At 31.9% G+C, this 19,535-nt stretch overlaps 2 protein-coding genes and 1 non-coding gene across 4 annotated transcripts; 2 read left to right on the top strand and 1 right to left on the bottom strand.

Moving 5' to 3' along the window:
* Window positions 1–228: 228 nt before the first annotated feature.
* On the top strand, window positions 229–4,296 carry LOC123210794 (protein SAWADEE HOMEODOMAIN HOMOLOG 1-like). Of its 2 annotated transcripts, none has more exons than XM_044629275.1 (9): window positions 229–429; window positions 1,015–1,100; window positions 1,246–1,291; window positions 1,380–1,497; window positions 2,516–2,579; window positions 2,884–2,935; window positions 3,322–3,465; window positions 3,748–3,867; window positions 4,033–4,296. In XM_044629275.1, exons 1-9 carry the CDS (start codon window positions 376–378, stop codon window positions 4,075–4,077), a joined length of 729 nt encoding a protein of 242 aa, XP_044485210.1. In that variant the 5' UTR covers window positions 229–375; the 3' UTR covers window positions 4,078–4,296. The 2 variants fall into 2 exon arrangements, with proteins under 2 accessions (XP_044485210.1, XP_044485209.1); XM_044629274.1 differs by having other exon boundaries at window positions 236–429; window positions 1,380–1,521.
* Window positions 4,297–5,470: 1,174 nt separating this feature from the next.
* On the bottom strand, window positions 5,471–11,087 carry LOC123212083 (casein kinase 1-like protein HD16). Its single transcript, XM_044631122.1, has 16 exons — window positions 10,441–11,087; window positions 9,095–9,229; window positions 8,923–8,996; window positions 8,766–8,835; window positions 8,625–8,680; window positions 8,449–8,520; window positions 8,131–8,225; window positions 7,968–8,034; window positions 7,751–7,880; window positions 7,421–7,639; window positions 7,128–7,270; window positions 6,707–6,881; window positions 6,478–6,568; window positions 6,229–6,386; window positions 5,963–6,151; window positions 5,471–5,876 (listed from the first exon to the last, which is right to left on the bottom strand). Exons 1-16 carry the CDS (start codon window positions 10,813–10,815, stop codon window positions 5,817–5,819), a joined length of 2,109 nt encoding a protein of 702 aa, XP_044487057.1. The 5' UTR covers window positions 10,816–11,087; the 3' UTR covers window positions 5,471–5,816.
* Window positions 11,088–13,403: 2,316 nt separating this feature from the next.
* Window positions 13,404–13,476, top strand: TRNAK-CUU. The gene has a single exon. It is a non-coding gene; the product is annotated as a tRNA-Lys (tRNA).
* The last annotated feature ends 6,059 nt before the right edge of the window (window positions 13,477–19,535 follow it).

The following is a 19,535-nucleotide window of genomic DNA, read 5'->3' as shown; positions in this document are numbered from 1 at the left end:
ATTATGTTTATAATTTTTGTATATAATTTTATATCTAAATAACGATATATTATTATTATATAATTTGATATTATTTTATATTTAATATTTAATTATATTATAATATATCATTATTTATATATATTATTATTTTTATACCAACTTATTTACACAACACCACTCTCAACATTTATATGTCACCGTATAAAAGGGCAAATGGCTTTATCTGTATAGAAATCTACGTGGGGTCTACTTGTTTCTAACCCTAACGTGGCAGGATTTGATTGGCCAACCGAACCCACTAAGCACCAACTAAGACCTCTGTTCTGACATATAACTCCTGAAAGCGAAGCCTCGGAGATTCTCTTACTTGAACTTGTTCGGTTTTTCAAAGACATGGAGCATTTGGAATCAGTAGAAGACTCATGGCCTGAATTTACACTTGCTGAGGTAATAATTCTGATAATAAATAATAAGATATTATATTTGAAAGTATTACCCCTCAGTTTCGTGTTTATGTTGCTTCAAGTGTTTAATCTTTATTGTTCATTCATAGTTTTCTGCTGAAAATGACGATTATGGTTTTTCTTTTCTTTTTTTTTTCTTTTATATTTCGTCCATCTGATACGTATTTTTTATGAAACTTCTGATGGAGGGTATATGAAGATTTTTTGCGGTTTATGACAATTTTTGGAATTTCATGTAAGGTTTAAGAAGAAATTCTAAGATTTAACCACTGTAGGTAATGCCATTTCTCTTATTTACTCTGGGTTTTGTGGCTTTCTGGGCTATCTATTAAGTTTGCACATTGCATTTCAAGCTCAATTTTTTTCTTCTTTAGCTGGCTTCCATTTGTTCAGTTATCTATATTTTATATGAAGAATGCAATTGGTATTGAACTACATATATATTAAACCAAACCCCATGAAACCGTGGGTTGAGAAAAATGTGATCTCAAGATTTCTTTTACAACCTCAAGAGAAGAGATCCAACTATCTGAATTCTGGTTTGTTGTTTCATCATGTTCTTTGACAGATTAAGGAATTGTTGAGTACATATAAGGAGTTAGGTGAAGCAGCATTGAGTCAGGAGTTTTGCCAAGCGCTCGCAACCAGTTTTAGGTGGAGACCCTTTATGGAAATCTTGATGTAGTCTTAATTGAATCAAAATATTCTCATTTTCTTAATTATTATTATGCAGTTTATATAGGAAGTTTTGTCTGAACATTTGCTCTTTTTCTTCATTACATTTCCCTGTATTTATCAGTTTTTCTGCGCATCGTGCTGGGAGACTGGCCATTCCTTGGCAACAGGTTGTTCTCTTAAGTCTCCTCCAAACTTTAATATTTGTTTGGTCGAATATGCCATCTTAAGTCTTGTATTGCTCTTATTTTGTTATAGGTGCAAAGTTGGTTCTTGGATAGGCTGAAAGGCTCACGAACTAAAGTCCAATCATCTTCATCTAAGGCCTTCAATTTTTTTGCTAATCTTTCTCGTGAAATTTTTCCAAGCATTGAACGTGAGACTTCTGAGAAACCTAAAGGTTTTTGTATCAACATGAGTAGAGTTGCTGTCTAATTAAGATTTTTTGAAATTATGTTAAGTTGAATCATTTGTGTGCGTGTTTTGAACTTTTAGCCTAATTAATTGATAATCTGCATTATTATTATTTGAAAATGTTGTTTGTGGTTTATTGATCATATAAAATTAAATTTAGGTTGCTGGGTACCTACAAGTTTAACCTAAGAGTGTCACTTCTTGAGTTAAGTTTGTTGGACTTGCTATGGCGGAATTACATTCAAGAAATAAGAAAAAGAAAGAGTTCCTATAATCTTGACAAAATCAAAATCTGTATGAGGAATTATAACATAGAGAATGACATAAGCCATTCTAATTTAGTTCTTAGCTGTAGCAAAACAGGATAGTTGGTGCCATGATCTCATTCTTGTAGATGGCCATAACCTGTCATCCATTTTCAATCAACTATACTCGGTAGGAGCAATAACAAGTTTACTGGAGGTTTTTGGATGCCTATGTAGATTGTTATTATTGAGAAGTCAAAAAATACATTCTAATAGTCTTTTTCTTTAGTTATATACTAAAAATAGAGTGTTATATTTGTTAAATGGTGCTGTGATGCCGATTAGTTACTTTTGAGTATTATAACTCTTTTTGACTGCCATTTTTGGTTACTAATCTTCCATCTATTTCTTTAATTCTTTTTTCTCACTTTTCCCTACTGCTGCAATGTTAACTACTACCCATGTAAGGCTCTAGATCTACAATACCTGTTTTTGTTTCTCTGCTTGGCAAAATCTGAATGCATTTTATGATGGCACTATGCAATCTGACACTTCCCCCTCATTTCAATGGTGAATTAAATGATTATAGTGTATACATTTCAAGTCATCCTATGGAAATTTAATAATGGTTGCCCACCACATGATTTTGGCATTCAGTCTCAGTAAAAGTATCCCCGTAGAAGTAAAACTATAAACAGAATTATAACTTGATTTCTAATATAAACTTTTATACAGGTAGCCGAGTGTCAGAACTAAAGGAATGCCAATTTGAAGCCTTATCAGCAAAAGACGCTGCATGGTAAGAATGCATCTAGTAATATGGGATTATAGAAGTTTGTGTTAAATTGCTATATTTGCATCCTGCATATAAGGAAACCACATTATGTTTTATTGCATGATGTTAAAAAGCTTATTGGTTGCTTCTTCTTGAATCTGGAACTTGCATGGTGGATGTAAGCTAATGATAATCATCTTGATTTTTGAATTTTTTTCTAAATGGATGATTTGTATTTGTGACATCTATACTAAAATGATGGTCGTATTCTTGTTGAATTGATTTTGATTAATTTTTGTTATGAATTTTTTTCTGGTGTAATGTCTAGGTATGATGTTGCCTCATTCCTTACCTACAGGGTTACACATGCTGGTGAACTTGTAAGAATCATTTACTATGAATTTATATTTCTAAAAGTTTCTAAAACAGTGCTGCTTATGAGAAAAGTTTCAAATTGTCCGACAATATTGTTTTTAAAACTTTGGTGATTAGTTGTAACGCTTACTTTGCAATTTGCTGTTTTGACATTACTTTTTTACAATTGAACTAGACATTTTAGGTGCTTGGTTTTTTTTAAACAAAAGATATTTAATCTCTGATCAGTGTGTAAACTCATTTTAACCACTACAATAAGGCTCAGAAGACTAGTTCAATCAAGCACACATTGTCCAGTGAAACCTTGAGCTTACAGTATCTCTCATTGAAGAGAGAGATTTATTCATTATTCAAACTACAAGAAAATATTGAATTACATATATATTTGCAGGAAGTACGTGTACGATTTTCTGGATTTAACCACGCAGAAGATGAATGGGTAAATGTAAAAGAGGGTGTTCGTGAGCGATCTATTCCTTTAGAACCTTCAGAGTGTCACAGGGTCAACGTTGGAGATCTTGTGCTGTGCTACAAGGTAATCCCATTTTCATAATAAAATGAAACACAAAATGTGCCAGATGATGTCTAACTAAATATACTGTAGTACAATTAAAATTTCACTATCAATTATATGTTTGAGTCTTGAGCTCCCCAGAAAAGCATCTAGACTGAGGTTGCTGTGTTGACTTTCATTTGCTTATTCTTCAATGAAACCCACTTGTTTGCATTCTGAGGTTTTCACCATGGGAGGTACAGAAGAAACTGAACAGAGATGAGCAATTGTACTAATTTTTTCCTGCATAATGATGGATTACAGGAAAGGGAAGAGCAAGCAGTCTACTGTGATGCCTATGTTGTAGAAATCAAAAGGCGGGTACATGATATAGAAGGTTGCCGGTGCATCTTCCTGGTTCGCTACAGCCATGACTACACTGAGGTTATTTCACAAAACTGTCTTCTCCTTGATCAGTTTGTTTATGTATGTATCCGAGAGTTTGCATATGTGTGGTAACTCAAGTCAGTCTGTAATATTTTGAGCCTTTAGGTTATGTAGAAATTAAGTAAATGTTGTCTGATATTGCATGTGACATGTTTGTTGCAGGAAAATGTTGATTTGGGGAGGCTGTGTTGCAGGCCTGGACATTAAAATCTGAGGCAGCCGTTGCATTCAATCGGTCTGCATTAGGCTGAAAATTGAAGATCATATTTTCCCTTTAAATTGATTGGTTAGTCAAAATTACTACCAAAATAAATTACCTAAAAGATAATTGAGATTATACTGTGTTTCGCATACATGGTATAGATAAATAATTATTATATTTAATTAGCGGTACTAAAAGAAATATGAGATATTATTTTACTTAAATATCTTAGAAAAAATTACTGGTTATAAATTATTACTGTGTTTGGTCAAACTGACATTTTTTATGCTAAACTTGTTAAAGAGTATATTATAAAATAATTAATTAAATTATCTTTCTAATTTGTCATGTTATTGCATATATGATTCAATATTATTTTTACTTTTGTATTCTTTATTAATTTTACATTGTCACATAAAATTAGTAATTATGTGATGAATAAAAAAATTAATGATATCAGACATACCATAAACCCTAAAGATTCACGCACATCAAAATCTACAAACAAATTGCCAAAAAAAAAAAAAAAGTCAAACCTTCATTAAAATATTTAAAGCACAAAATTAAACTATCAACTTTAATATTAACTCAATAATGAATAAATAATTAGGGTTTCAAACTGGTTTGAGGGAATATTAAAAATTGATTTGTAACATATTAAAGAATGAGATGTGAGTTGAATTACCAGACAAGTTAAAAGAGATCAATTCTATCTTTTGAGAAAAATGAATTGATTTGAGATTTTTTTTTTAATCTTATATTATGATAGTAATATGTTAAGAGCAATGTTATGTGTACCTATTTTTGGTACACAATACATATACACAGTGATGTGTTATCATGTAATTAGGTGATTTTAAAATATGTGTCATCATATGATAAAGAAATATTCAATCATATGATAACACCTTATTTGTGTACATAAATTGTGTACCAAAAATGGGTATACATAGTTTTATTGAATATGTTAATTAAAACGACAATTTTGTTTGAAATTAATTTTGCAAGGTTAAAATAATCTTTATGATAGTAATAACGGTAATTGGGTTGTATGTTATTTTACCATAGAGTAAGGGCGTTTGTGTCATAAAATAAAATCACAAGAAAATTTACATTAAATCTTTATATCCTTATCTATTATATAAAAGATTAATGAAATCTTTCACGATCCAATCGACCAATAATAAAAAGTAGATTATACCCTGAACCAAATGGGCACCCCATTGTCGTTCATTATTTGACTTTTTGAATGAAAAAAAATACACCCATTTCAAAGAGTTTTATCATGTTTAATTGAAGTGAAAAAAATAAGGCATTGAATTGGTAAGTTAAAGTGATAATTTAGGAAAATATATTCCAATGTTACCTGATCGAATTTCAAATCAAAGACACAAATAATGATCAAAAGCCAACTTTTTGCATATCTTAAGACCTCAAAAAGTGCTTATTGTTCAAGACTATACAAAGCTAACAGACCCATAAAATTGGGACCTTGAAAGTTCGACAATGGCCAAAGAGAAATTCCTCCCGATTGACATACATAACATACAGTGTCACTAAACTTGCTGCTATACCTTGATTAAAATCAATTAAATATGTACTCATCAAAACTTCTCGAAGCCTAGTAGAACCCTAAGCTTCAGAAAATTCTTGCTTTCCAGTTGATACCTAGAGTGTCATCGAGAGGAAGCGTTTGCACTAGTTACAATGCTGTCACAAGGGGCACCAAATAATAATGTACAGCTCATGAAACTGTTCGTCCGTAACAGACAGATGCGATATAAAGATTCTTTCCCCATTTCTCCTGCAAAAATAGTTAAAACTTTTAGACAGATATATATCGAAAACAGTAACAGATGAAGTGATTCACAATGAAAACTGATGATAGACCTTCACATGTGCACTAGGAAAAGCTGAAGTTCGCAGAGTTTCTTGGGTTTCATCTGCAGGTTTTCTCCGTGGCACACTAAGAACCAAAGCAGCCTGGTCCAAAGTTGCTGCAGTGGCTGTGATACGATAACCAGAATCCCATCGCCGATGAATACCTTCACTTGGGTAAAGAAAATCAAGTTCAACGACCTGAAATATACACAGTACATCAGAATGCTTCTACCATATTAAACATTGACATGCAACATCAGTAATTCCAAAATGACCTGGTCAGAAAATCCTGCACCCCGAGACATTACCACCCCCCATCTACCACCAGAGGTGGCCATAGCAGTGACATAGAAACCCTCTCTCCATTTTTTATTAATCCACTTAAAAGGAAATGAATCACTGACTTTGTAAGATTGCTGCAGATACTGTGTCCCTGCACAAAATAATAATTTAAAGTCAATTATAAAGAATTTACATATTCAAATGTATATAGAACCAAGAAATGAAAGATATCCTGTACTAACCCTTTGACATGACTACTAAGGAGCTTCCATTTGTAGCTCCAGCTATTGCACTGATGTAATAGTTCTTTTCCCACTGCTCCATTATCCATTCCTGCACAGACAGTAAGATAGCAAATTAGTTGCTTTATCCTAAAAAAACCTATTTTACACAATAAGGTTCAGATTTTGACATGATGCCACACTGCAGAGCAGCAGACAACAGATTGATAAAATCAAAGAGAGCAGTTACCTTATGAAGAAAAAAGGGTGAGAGTTCATAGACTTGTGCAGTGAAACCAGTGCCAGCATCCATAATTAGGGCCCAGAGATTTTGACATGAAGCGACACAGCTAATAAACAATCCATCCTCATTCCCTTTCTCAATGTGTTGTGCAAGCCTTGCATCTGCTACATTATAGTGATACCTATAATGGCAAGAGAAGAAAATTTTCCATCATCACTTCATAATGATTCAAACTTATTTGATAATTCTTAATTAAATATAGAAACAAATGCAGACAATGAAAATGAAGGACACAAATTACAACAGACAAGAAAAACTATCAACACAGTGAAGCCTTAATCATTCCCATGACCCAAAAAAAAATCATCAAACCACCCCTAACTAAATCTGCAAAGCAGATAAAAAATGACACAAGGCATAACAATACCTTTGCTTCATTGGTCGACGAGCATTATAAACACTAATCCACTGCGTAGCTGGCATTCCCATCCGAATCTTCTTCTTCGGTTGTTCATCATCTTCATCCTCCAGTGTCAGCCGGCCTCTCTTATGACCAACTTGATAAATAAGCTTCACAAGATTAAAGTACAGGTTAGGTACACCAAAATCTTCCGTGATTCACATTCATTATATCTAATGGTACCTTCAGTCGCAAAATATATAAAACTTCAGCTCAAGAAAAACCACAATAACTACAAGATGAATAAACATAATCCATACCTTCTGTGCACCTTCTGTATTAATTGGCCTGATATCTGGATTTGGACCAACAATCCCATCAAAGAGGGAAATGTATTTTGCGTAATCAGGCTCTTCATCAAACTTCAAGTTCACAACATACTCAATGAACTGTCTAAAAGGCTGTGGACAGAAGCAACATAGAGCCTCTGGGGATGTTGCCATCTTTTTCTTGCAAACAAGGAATCCTTTATTCTCTCCCTAAGAAAACCATATAATGTTAAAACATTGTTAGTGAACTATCATTTCTCATTCCTCATTTTTATCCCCACAATATATGAACTACTACCCAAGATAACAAAGGCTACTGACCTGGTAGCCTTGCCAAGGCAAACGACCTCGAAGAAGGAAAACGAGTGTGTAAGCAAGTGATTCTAGATCATCTCTTCTACTCCCAGTTCTACCTAAATGGGCATGTGCGCTGGCATAACGCACTGTACCCCTGCCAGACATGAATAACCCATCAAATAAAGAAAATAAAAATACCAGAAATAAAAAAATTTCAAACCAACCATGATAATGGTCAGACCTGAAAACATCTGGTCGCTGATCATATTCAACATGCAATCCAGTCGAACCATCTCGCCACTTGGTAGCTAATTGGCAATATCAGATAAAAAAAACTATGAGTTACAAAACAATTTTGAAGAAAAAACCACCTAACATTTGAAACAAAGTGATAAACTGATTACCTAACCCAAGGTCAACAAGGAATAATCTCTTCTCATCAGGTGTTCCTGGTGGACCAAGCAGAAAATTCTCAGGCTTTACATCTCCATGCACATACCTGCCACATATTGTGGTAAGCCTAGTATGAGAATCCTAAGTTTTATAGCTTTGGTTATACAGATAACCATAAGAGTGTTTCATCTACATCACTAAGTATGCAGATCAATGCACTCTGGCTCATGTACACGAAAAAAGGAAAAAAAAAAAAAAAACAGGGGAACCTATGGGGATGAGTAGGGACAGGAAGTAAAACATATGTTTAATAACACAAGGAACCTTACCCTCTGGAGTGCATCTTCTCCAATATGGATATTGCTTCAATGGCAATGCAGGCAACCATTTCAACGGACATCCTGTGATTATCAAGAGCATTAAATAAAGCAATCAAGAAAATTGAGATGACATAGTAATTTAACGGGGAAAGGTCTCAATATGTGTCCATTTTGAGAGAACTTACGTATGTGAGTTGTTATTCCAAACATCCCACAAGCTTGATCCAAGCATATCCATGACCTGCAAGAAACGAGGGCCTTATCCTTCTCCAAACAAGCAGCAACAGATTAAAAAAAATCAAAACAGAGTTGAAAAGATAACATACCATGACATAATAATCACCCTGCCGGCCCTTGAAGTGTACTCGAGGGACACCATGACTACCACCAAGGGTGCTGTATAGGTCAACCAAAAGCTTAGTAGTCTATGAAAATTGAAAACCAACAATCATAAGAAAACATAAGAAATATTACTATACTCACTTGTATACTTGCCACTCATATGGCGGTCCATAGTTGCATCCTTTACTACTTCTATGTTCAAATTTCAAAGCCACCTAGGATGCAGAGATCATTCAATGTATAAGTAGGTACAACAAGAAAAGATATAAAAAATAAAATTCACTGAATCAAGAGTCAGATACAAATGAAATACCTCCACAGCTCCTGGGCTGGAGGATCTATCATTTGTATTTACAGGAGACACACGCCGACCAACATATACTTGCCCAAAACCACCCTTCCCCAGCTTTCTGTCCAGTCTATACATTGGGGAACCCCCAACTGAAATCTGTGAGAATGAAGCAATTAGATTCATTTTTCCAAGACACAAGAAAAAATAGAAAGAGACGTAATACTATTACCATAAAAGACTACATTTGTCCATAAAAATTTTCAATTGAAAAAAATAAAGATAAAGCTTCAGAACTGCCCTTACAACTGGTCTTTAAATCCATATAGAATAAACTACACAATTCCAAATTAAACGTCAAACCAAAACTCTTGCTGATCAAAATATTGTAAGAGGGAAAACAAAAATCTAAGAAAGCTTTATCACCGCAGAAAAAAAACGCAGAAATTTTTTTTAGTTTTAAACTAAACGCCCTATTCAACATGGGAAACTTCATTTTCATGGAGGGGCTAACAGGGAAAATTGGGTCATTCAATACAAGAAATATGTTGACTCAATCAATTAATTAGTATAAAACCAAGTCAGCTAATAAATGTGAAGACCAAATCCTGACTTTCTTAATATGAATATTGTAATGCCTGCAGTATAACACTAAGAAAAGACAACTTTTAAGTGATACAATTACTTTATAGTCACTACTGATTATTAAAATTGTGCAATTCAGTTAAATTCAGGCCATCTTAGAAAGCAACCGGAAAAAACAGATACACATATGAAACACGAGAGAAGCACCACACCACATGGCGATCTTATTGACAAATGTCAAGTTCATAAATAAATATCATAACGTGTTTTGTGAAATCATTTATTTCCTATAATTAGGGCAAACCACGTAGTTATAAGCTGCAGTAACGACATCAAAAACTCTATCTTCAGGTAGTAGTACAACATCTAACCACACTAGTTATGGCAGCTTAAAACATTGCATATTCCGTTTAAATCAAGATAGTGTATATCATCAATACACCAAGACAGTCCATTTTAGCTATATGACAGAAGACCCTCACTTTATACCAAATAAGTCAACATAACAAATATAAAACTAACACATGCAAAGCATCTAACACTGCAATCACAACCAAATCTAACTTTCCCCCAATAACGGCCCTTCATTTTATTAAAATTACTCCGTCCTCAATACCAACATTTATAACACTAATTACTGCCCTTCCCGGTAGCAAACTTGACTTGAAACTGGAAACTCATATACTAACATAAGCAAAACCCTACAACAAATCCAATTAATAGACCAATCCAAACAATAAAAGGGCCTAAAAAAATAAAATTATTAAAAATATAGATATTCATACCTTTTCAGGAAGAGGCGCCGTGCTTCCCTCATCTTCACCAGCGGCAATGGCCTTATCATTACTTCGACCACCACCGTCAAACCCATCCATATTCTTCTCCCCAACTTCCTCCTGCGCTTTCTCCGCCTCTTTCACCTCCGCTACCACCACTACTTTCTCATCAACCGTAAACTTCTCCTTGTTGTTATTATTACTCTTTGGCACTGCCGCCGCTGCCGCAGCCGCGCGTCTGCGCCTCGTACGTGTCGCAATCGCCTCTCCCGCTCCCTCGACTAAATTCCTGTTTCCCTCCCGCCGATCCTCCGCTGTCTCCTCCGCCTTCGCTGCTGCTGCTGCTGCCCGGCCTCTGCGCACTCCGCTACGCAGCACCGGCATCGTTCATCCTTCAATTATTCTCATCACAATTTAAAAAACCCTAACAACACTAGTCTTTGCTCACGATCACTCACAACAACAGAAAAAGACTCTTAATTTCAGCAAAATCTCTCACGTGGAATCAGCCAATTGCATCAATTTGGGATTTTTATAGCGAATTTTAAGACTTTGATTGCCACTCTGATGAAATTAGGGTTTTAAAATTTGGGGATCTAGTAAAAAAGGATCTGATGAAAGAGAAAGTCTGCGGGGAGAACAGGAGAATACTTTACAATGAAGAAAAATTAGAAATATAAATTTATAATTTTTTGTGTTTCTGGAAATTAAGATTATATCGTGGAACGATCTGGAACGTTAACTGAGAGGAGATGACCGGTGATGTGAATTTTTATAAATTGAGATGAATTTAGGAAAATAGAAGAGTATAAAATTACTAAAAGGGGTTTTGAGTTGTCCTTGTGCCGATAAAGAGGAATAAGCCACAAAGCGGTGTAAAGTACAAGATTACGATGCTTGGATAGGTGATAGCAGTAGCCAGAAGGGCTCCACCCGGGGTGACTTGGAATCCCATGTCATATGGGTTTAGTTTAAATTCGTTTAAATCGAATTTCAAACGAAATAGTTGAATCATTTCTAAAACTAAACTAAAATCAAGTTGATAAAACTTGCATTAAAAGGGACACATCAATTTAACTCAATTTCTATTTTTACATGAGATCATATTTTCAGTTTTTTGGTGGTGTAAATTTTTGTATCAATAAGAAGGTAGGAAAATGTAAATAAGCATAATTGAATGAAAGTAAGAAAAAACCTTTATAGGGCGGATTTACATTTTAAAACAAGAATGTTTGATGACATCTCCTTAAAAGCCTACATGCTACCTCACATTATCTTCAAAACTTATTTGAATAGTGAAAATAGGGCCAAAAGACTTATTGTCAACCAAGGTTTAATCAATTGCTAAACCTTCGTTCATTAATTTTATAAAACTTAAATACTTATTTGTTATCTAACTTTCGTTAAAAAAATTTATTAGTTATAAGAGTAAAAATATCATTTAAACAATAATATTAAAAAAATACCCCTTCTCCCATGCTCTAAGGTTTTATATTTTTCAAGTTTATCTCCCCCCCCCCCCCCCCCCCCCCCAATAAAAAAACATGTTGAAACTTTATTCAACCTTTATATAGTTCTCATCTATTGTCCTTTTTCTATTGACCACTTTGCCTCGATGTCCCTTGTGTGGCTATTGACGGTGAAAAGAGAGACCAAGCAATTGTCTTACATCTCTCTCTCAATTTCTTTCTACATTGTGACAAAGAGAGGATAGAGAAGAGAAGACGTCAATGACCCTTCTTTTAGCAAGATTTATCTCTTCATCACGACAAATACGAGATCGACCGAAGATCTAAGCCAAAGAGATGTCAACCCTCTGTCTTCAACTAGGAGGGAGACAAACTTGCTAAAGAAGAGATTAAGCGTGTCTCTGAAGAGATGGATCTTGTCATTGTAGCAACAAGAGAGAGAGTTATATGGTTAATCTTTCTAGAGAGAGTGTCGTTCAGCGCTAAAAAAGAGAGAAATTAGTTGAAGACAATGGTCAGAGGAGGCGAAGTTGGCCACAAAACTTGGGAAAGAAAAATAAACCCTAAGGGGAAAAATGTAACTTTTCAAAACTTAAGTTTGGAGGAAATTACGAGTTTTTAAAATTAAGATGAAAAAATAAGATAAAATTTTATTTTTGTTAATATTACTAGTGAAATGACAATTATACATTTAGATTTAACGAATTTAGTTAACTTTAATAGTTAATAGATAGGTATTTAAATTTTCAAAACTTAATAGAGGAGAATTTGATGATAAACTAAACCTTGAGTGGGAACAACTCTTTTACCCTTGAAAATATTAATTTCTAGTGTACAAGTTGGGCTTAAAAGAAATTGTGCCTGTTATGGATTGGCTGAATTGCATAAACTTGTTTAAAGGAAGAGTTTATCAAGTTGAACATAAGTTTAAGCCCATTAACATAATGGCAAGAAGATTAGTGAATCAAAGAATTTTTCGACATTTGTCTTTTAAAGGTGTAGATGGTTACATAGAAAGAGATGGTCGTGTCACTTGTCTTCGAACTGATAGAAATAGAATTAGGAAAAACCATTTTACTATAAAATTACATACATAAACTATGAAGTGTTTTATTTTGATTAAATGTTAGTTTATTTTTAATTTTCAATTATCTAATCACATAAAGATATATCATTGCTTGTACATAAAATTATGTATAAAAATTATATAAATAATATTACTCATATTTTTAAGCCTCGTCTTTACTTTCTCTCTACCTTTTCACTTTCTTTCATAACTCACCAATTTTTCATCAAGAAAAGTTTGTAAAAGAAATGTTTATCGGAGGAGAATGAAGGGTTTTTATTATTCACTCTGCGAATTAGAAGTACACTTGGGATTTTCAAAAAAGTATTTTGTATTTTATTCAATTATCATTTACCTTTGAAAAAGTTTTCAAAAAAAATCTCTGAGAATTTTATGAAGTCAATATATATAAATACGAGGATGCGGCAAGTTAACCAGCCCGTCTAGCTCAGTCGGTAGAGCGCAAGGCTCTTAACCTTGTGGTCGTGGGTTCGAGCCCCACGGTGGGCGTTTTTGTCAAATTTTGTTTTTAACATGGGTTTCTTTCTTCTCTGTCCAATGGACATTTTTATGAGTCTTTTTTCTGTGTTAGGCCAGCTGATCTTCTTCTCTGTCCAATGGGCTTTTATATGACTTTTTGTTTTGTTGGCCAATTAATTTTGAACAATTTTTATACATATAATTTTTAATATATAATTAAATACATATGATCATGTAATTGAATATTAAATAATTTTTAATTAAAAATTTTTTAATCATATGATTATATATTCAATTAATTTTTACTCACAATAAAAGTGTTGAGCCCTCAGAATCCATTTCTCCTTTGTCGTATGACTTTTATTAGGGTTTACACTCTTTATCTGTAAACTACAAAATGACAATCGACTCTAAAACATTATAATCAATAATCGTCATTATTTTATATTAAAAAAGATTTACCATAATTATATTGCTTGACTACTGAAGGCTAACCCTGGTTTCAAAAGGCCGATTGCTTTATATAAAATTAATTTCCTTGTGATCTGTCATCTTTTCTCATATTGCTTATACGAAAGAACCTAAAATGGGGGAGAGTAAAATTAAAGCATGAAAAAGAATGTCTCCTTTACATTAACTTAAGGACTAAATTGAAGCAATTTATCAAGGAATGTTTTGTCTTCTATCTAACATAATTATATTAAAATCATAAAGTAAAATTTTTAGGATTTGATTTTGGAGTATATTGCCTAGATTTGAAGCAAATATATAATATATCCATCCAAACACCAATTATTTTTATATATTGCCGATCATCAAGCATTAAGTTAGTGGAGAACAAATCTTTTTATACCACAATGTATTAAAAGTAGGCTATCCGCAAATTATGACACTTCCATAAAATTAATACTTTTGTTTAAGATGAAGAAAATTAGGTCTACAATAAATAGCCATTCTCTAAGGAAGGATATATATTGATGCTTGAAAATTTTTAATGTGTTGTTTAAAGGCCAAAAAATTATAAAGATGATCGTATTTGATCAATTTTGTTATTTTATTATGTATTTTTTTTTATATATATATATATAAATCATATATAAATCAATGGATTTGTATTTTGTGAAACTGACAATAACTAGTTATAGTCACTAGCATTTGGTTTTCAATTAATAAAACTTTAAAAATCTACACCAAAGATGGATATTTTGAAGTCTCAAACAATATTTATGTTTTATTAAAAAATTAAAAATATGATAAGGAAATGATCCTTTAAGTCTTGAAGGATTGAGAATCATTATCACCTCTAACTCGAGCAACCCTCTTATTAAAGTAAACAATTAAATAAAAACCCTAATTTTCTTTATATTTCTTTTGGATGAACATTAGCTTCAGGGTTTATGTTTTAGCTTTACTGAGCAAATTATAATCTGATGATGGGGGGTGGTGGGGTGGTGGAGTGGATGTGGAACTTTATAGTGCTTTTGACACATGAAACATAATAGATAGTTGAAGCAAGAGAGACAAGGCAAAAGCACTGTTCTTTTTTTTGCTAACCTATTAATCTGTCTGCCTCCTAAAATTTTTGGCATCCACAAAACCTAATTACTTATCCTCCTTGACAACCAAGTGCATGATTTGATGATTACTTACTCTATCCAAACTGTGTCAATTCTTTACTTCCCACAGTAGAAAGATCAGATTCTCTATTTATATACGTTGATTAGAAAGATATATGATGATTATATAATAATAATAAAATTATGTATATCTATTTAATATACATAAATGTGTATACGTTTAATATATGTCATCAAATAATTAAGTGATTTTAAAATAAAGATAAAATAACATCTAATCTCATAATTATATATTATTTGTGTATACATTTATATATCAAAAAATAGATACGTATAATATTATTCATATAATAAAGACTCTCTAAGCTTTAAGTAAGAGAGTTTGAATATTTGTATCTAACTAGAATTTGCAAAAATATACATATCTTATATATTAAGAAATAATGTAGATTAGTTTTAAAATAAATAGAAGGATATTATTTTTTAATAAGGTACTTTAAGCACAATCAATTCTTTGATGGTACTTGTCTTCGATAATTAGGGAAAAAAAAATGAATAGAATTCCAATAGAGAGGCCAAATGTCGAAAACCCCATGTCTTCAAAATCCAAGTTTGTCTTCATGCCTTGATAGCTTTCGAAGGTGAATAAATTAAATTAAATTAAAGTTTGATTTGTGGCTAAAATTAAAATGTAGTTTGGATTATTATTAACTGAATTAGTGATTAAGTATTAGTATAGGGTTCAATTATTGCGCACTATTGGCTCTTTCTTTGGCAGCCTTTCTTTCTTTATTTGTTGCACTCTCTTGCTTTGTTGTCGTTTTCCAAGACTTAGCTTTTTGTAAAATCTAAATCTAACATTGTTGTTTCTACATATATGAAACTTAAAACCCTAATTTTTATTTGAGAACCAAAGCTGGAACCCATTTCAACTTTTGCATGCGTCCCATGTATATATATTTCAATCCTTCCAATTACAACTCCAATATATATTAAATTTGTAAGAAATAGAATTTCCGTACCAAAACAAAGTAGTAGTCATAGGAGAATCCATCTGTTCTTGCTATCTTGATGAAATCATTTACAAATTAACCTAACTTATGATTTTATTATTATTATTATTATTTTTGTAACGAGGAATCTCATTCAAATTGAATTGTTTTATCAAAATTAGAGATGTTAATTAGGTCTGATCAACCAGATACAGTAGCGTATCAAGCCCGATCTAAGGATCTTTAGGGTTAGCTGTGGGCAACACAAGACCTGAGGTCAACCTAACCTAATCCATACTGTTTACATAATTTTAAAAAAATTAATTAATAATTATAATATAAAAAATAATGTAAATAGTGACTGGCCTTAAACGGGCTGAGTCATGGTTCTGATGCATCCCATAGGCCAGCTCAGCCCATGGACATCTCTAATTGGGATTAAACTAATCAAACCGAATAGGTCAAACCCTAAGTTCAATTATTGACTTCACAACCAATGAATTATATAAATTACTGAATCCAGTAATTGACCTCATAACTACTAAATTATATAAGTCGAAAGTTTAATTTTGAAATATTATCAGAGAAAACTTGAACTCATATTCTTTTATACATAGAGTTTTCTCTTTTGTCACTCAATTTATCTATCAAGAGAAGTATGATATTATTATATCATATTTAATAGCACATTTCACATTCCAATATGATATTAATTGATAGTATTATTATGTGGCAAATCGCTATCAGTATTATCATAAAGCAAGCATTCTTTCTGTTTATATTTTTCAAATTTGAACCTTTGTGTATTTGTTCATTCTATAGCTGATAAATAAAATATTGCAATGTTTAATGCAATGAAATTTGATCAAAGTTTTAATTTTTTAAAATCTATTTATTTCTAATAATCATTGATAATCTCGGTTTAAGAAAATGATTATTACAGAAGAAATTTAATTCATACATACACACACACACACACACCCCATGCATGCATACATCTTGTGTATGCCTAACTATACGATGAATTTAACAAATGACAATGTGATTTTTATATATATGCATGGATATGCATGTATGACCATTAAAGCATCCATGTATTATGATTTGGAAGTAAGTAATAAATTGCTTTTGAAATGAATATTATACTTATAACTTTAGTTGAAGCACTTTTGTTAGTGGAGAAGATAGAGAATGAAGAAAGCTTGGTATGAAAGAAATTGAACTTTTGAAACAAAACAAAAGCCCTCTCTTTTTCCCTACCTTCCCCACCACTTCCTTCTTCTCACTCACCTTCCAAACTATAATTTAACAGTTCATGGTTTTTCAAGCAATCCATAATTAGCACGTATAAGGCACCATTTTCTTTTTTTAAACTTTATTATTCAACAAGAAGACTTTGTTCGCCTTGAGGAGAGTCTGATAAATTATGATTTAGTCTTTCGTTTTGCAATTATAGGATTTATCTGCCCTGAATTTATCAAATATTTACAATTATGGGAGGTTTTACAATTATAGTAATATTTTATGTATACATATCTTAACATAGAATTAGATACATAGATGATGTGTTATCATATAATTAAGGGTTATTTTTTTTTTAATTTAAAATCTCTCAATCACATGATGACACATTATTTATATACCTAATTGAGTACTCAAAAATTTGTATACATAATTTTATCTTATTTTAATAATATTATATTTTTAAAAGTGCAAATTTTGTTTGTCCATTTCTCTTTAAGTTTTTTAATTGATGCCCCACTTTGCATGTTCATTAATATATTAATAATATGTTGATGCAAAATAAATGAATTCTAAACATGTTATTCATGAAAATGCATTCATAGAATTAACCATGATTATCATGTGTATTGCATATGAATCATAAAACAATCACATGATTGAAAAAGAGGGCATGGTAGAGGCTTAGGACCATGCCTCCCACTCCTAATTTATCACCTCCTATCTGGTAGCCTTCCCTTATAAATTATAATGAGTTAAATTATTTCTTATTTATACTTTTAGATTAATTACTATAAATAGCTTTTTAACACATATATGTTCTTTGATTATTACTGAATATCCCTAGTCCTTGAATTTGAGCTGGAATATCCCTAATTATGTAACTTTATGCGTTAACATGTATTCAGTATGGTCAATAACATATATTTCTTTGTTCTATACGGAAAAGAAAATTCAATGTCTGATTCCTCTTTGGGAGGAGAGAATGTGATGGATGAGTATCCTTGCAACTTTTAAGATCAGTCGGTAAGCGGCATGTGCTTTTTAACAATTGTAATAGATGAGATTATGTACCTCTCTATGTCGTAATAGTTTTCCTAATGCAAGCATGTTGGACACTTTTCCATAAGCTAGTTGGATTGTTGGACAGACTTTAAGCTTGAGTCCTGACTAGGGCTAAACTCAAACAAAGTTGAGTTGGTCTAGAAAGCTAATTTGACTTGGTTTATCTCGACTCCCCAAATCATTAATGAGTTTTCCATCACTAATTGATATATACAATTAGAAGCATAACACAAGTTATACTATGATAAAAATAATGAGGATTTAGTTATACCTTAATGTTTGTTATTGAGTATAAGGAATGATTAAGAAATTTAAATAAATAAATAAATAAGACACAAGATTTTTAAAGTGGTGTATACTTTCACGATATAACAAATATTATATCGTACCTTTAGGCATATATTTCTAATTTTAGAGTATTTTAAAGAACTCTTAAACTTCTCTTAAAAATCTCTCTCCTCACATTACATTTAAATTAGGATAATCAGAAAATTCTAAATTCAAATATGATTCTAAATATTTATTTCAATTCTAATTAAACTTAAAAAAAAATATTTACAACATAAAAAAAAATATTCCATTTGAAAAAAAATAAAATAATTTTCTCTTATTGTCACAACAAAGAATAAGAAAATCCTTGCAACAGATTCTAGCAATTAAAGGTTTTCTTGGTATCTCGAGCTGGAAGGTTCACTTGTGCCCCTCGTCGCACATTGAGGAGATGTATTCCTGAAGTAGAATTCTTGCGACATACTGGAGAACAACGTATAACAATTAGATTTAATAAATTATTATTTTGACTTGTCAATTACTTTCAAAAAGAAATTGACTAAAAAGTCTACAAAAGTGTCGATAGATCCATTATGAAATGCTTCTAAGTTATAATAAACTTATAAAATGATTAAATACGTCCAATAATTGAACACCGTAATTTCTTGTAATTAAATTATAATAAACATAAAGATTTTTGTATCTCTTATTTTCAAAAACAAAAAACTGTATTTAAAATCTGAATTAACCTCAAAATCTTAAATTTATAATAATTTGGTTTGATCTATATAACAATATCTATTAATTTGATGTATACAAAATGCTGCCAAATTCACAAGAATACAGTAGATTAATTCAATCATTAGCCGCTAATTATTTTGATTAGAGAATGATTGAACTTAACTACACGTGAAGCATGTCAAAGAGAGAAGCCAGGCAAAGC

Source organism: Mangifera indica, chromosome 3, assembly GCF_011075055.1.
Source record: "Mangifera indica cultivar Alphonso chromosome 3, CATAS_Mindica_2.1, whole genome shotgun sequence".
NCBI classification, from domain to species: Eukaryota; Viridiplantae; Streptophyta; class Magnoliopsida; order Sapindales; family Anacardiaceae; genus Mangifera; species Mangifera indica.
The sequence above is the reverse complement of the archived record's forward strand: the minus strand, read 5'-3'. Positions and strand labels throughout refer to the sequence as shown.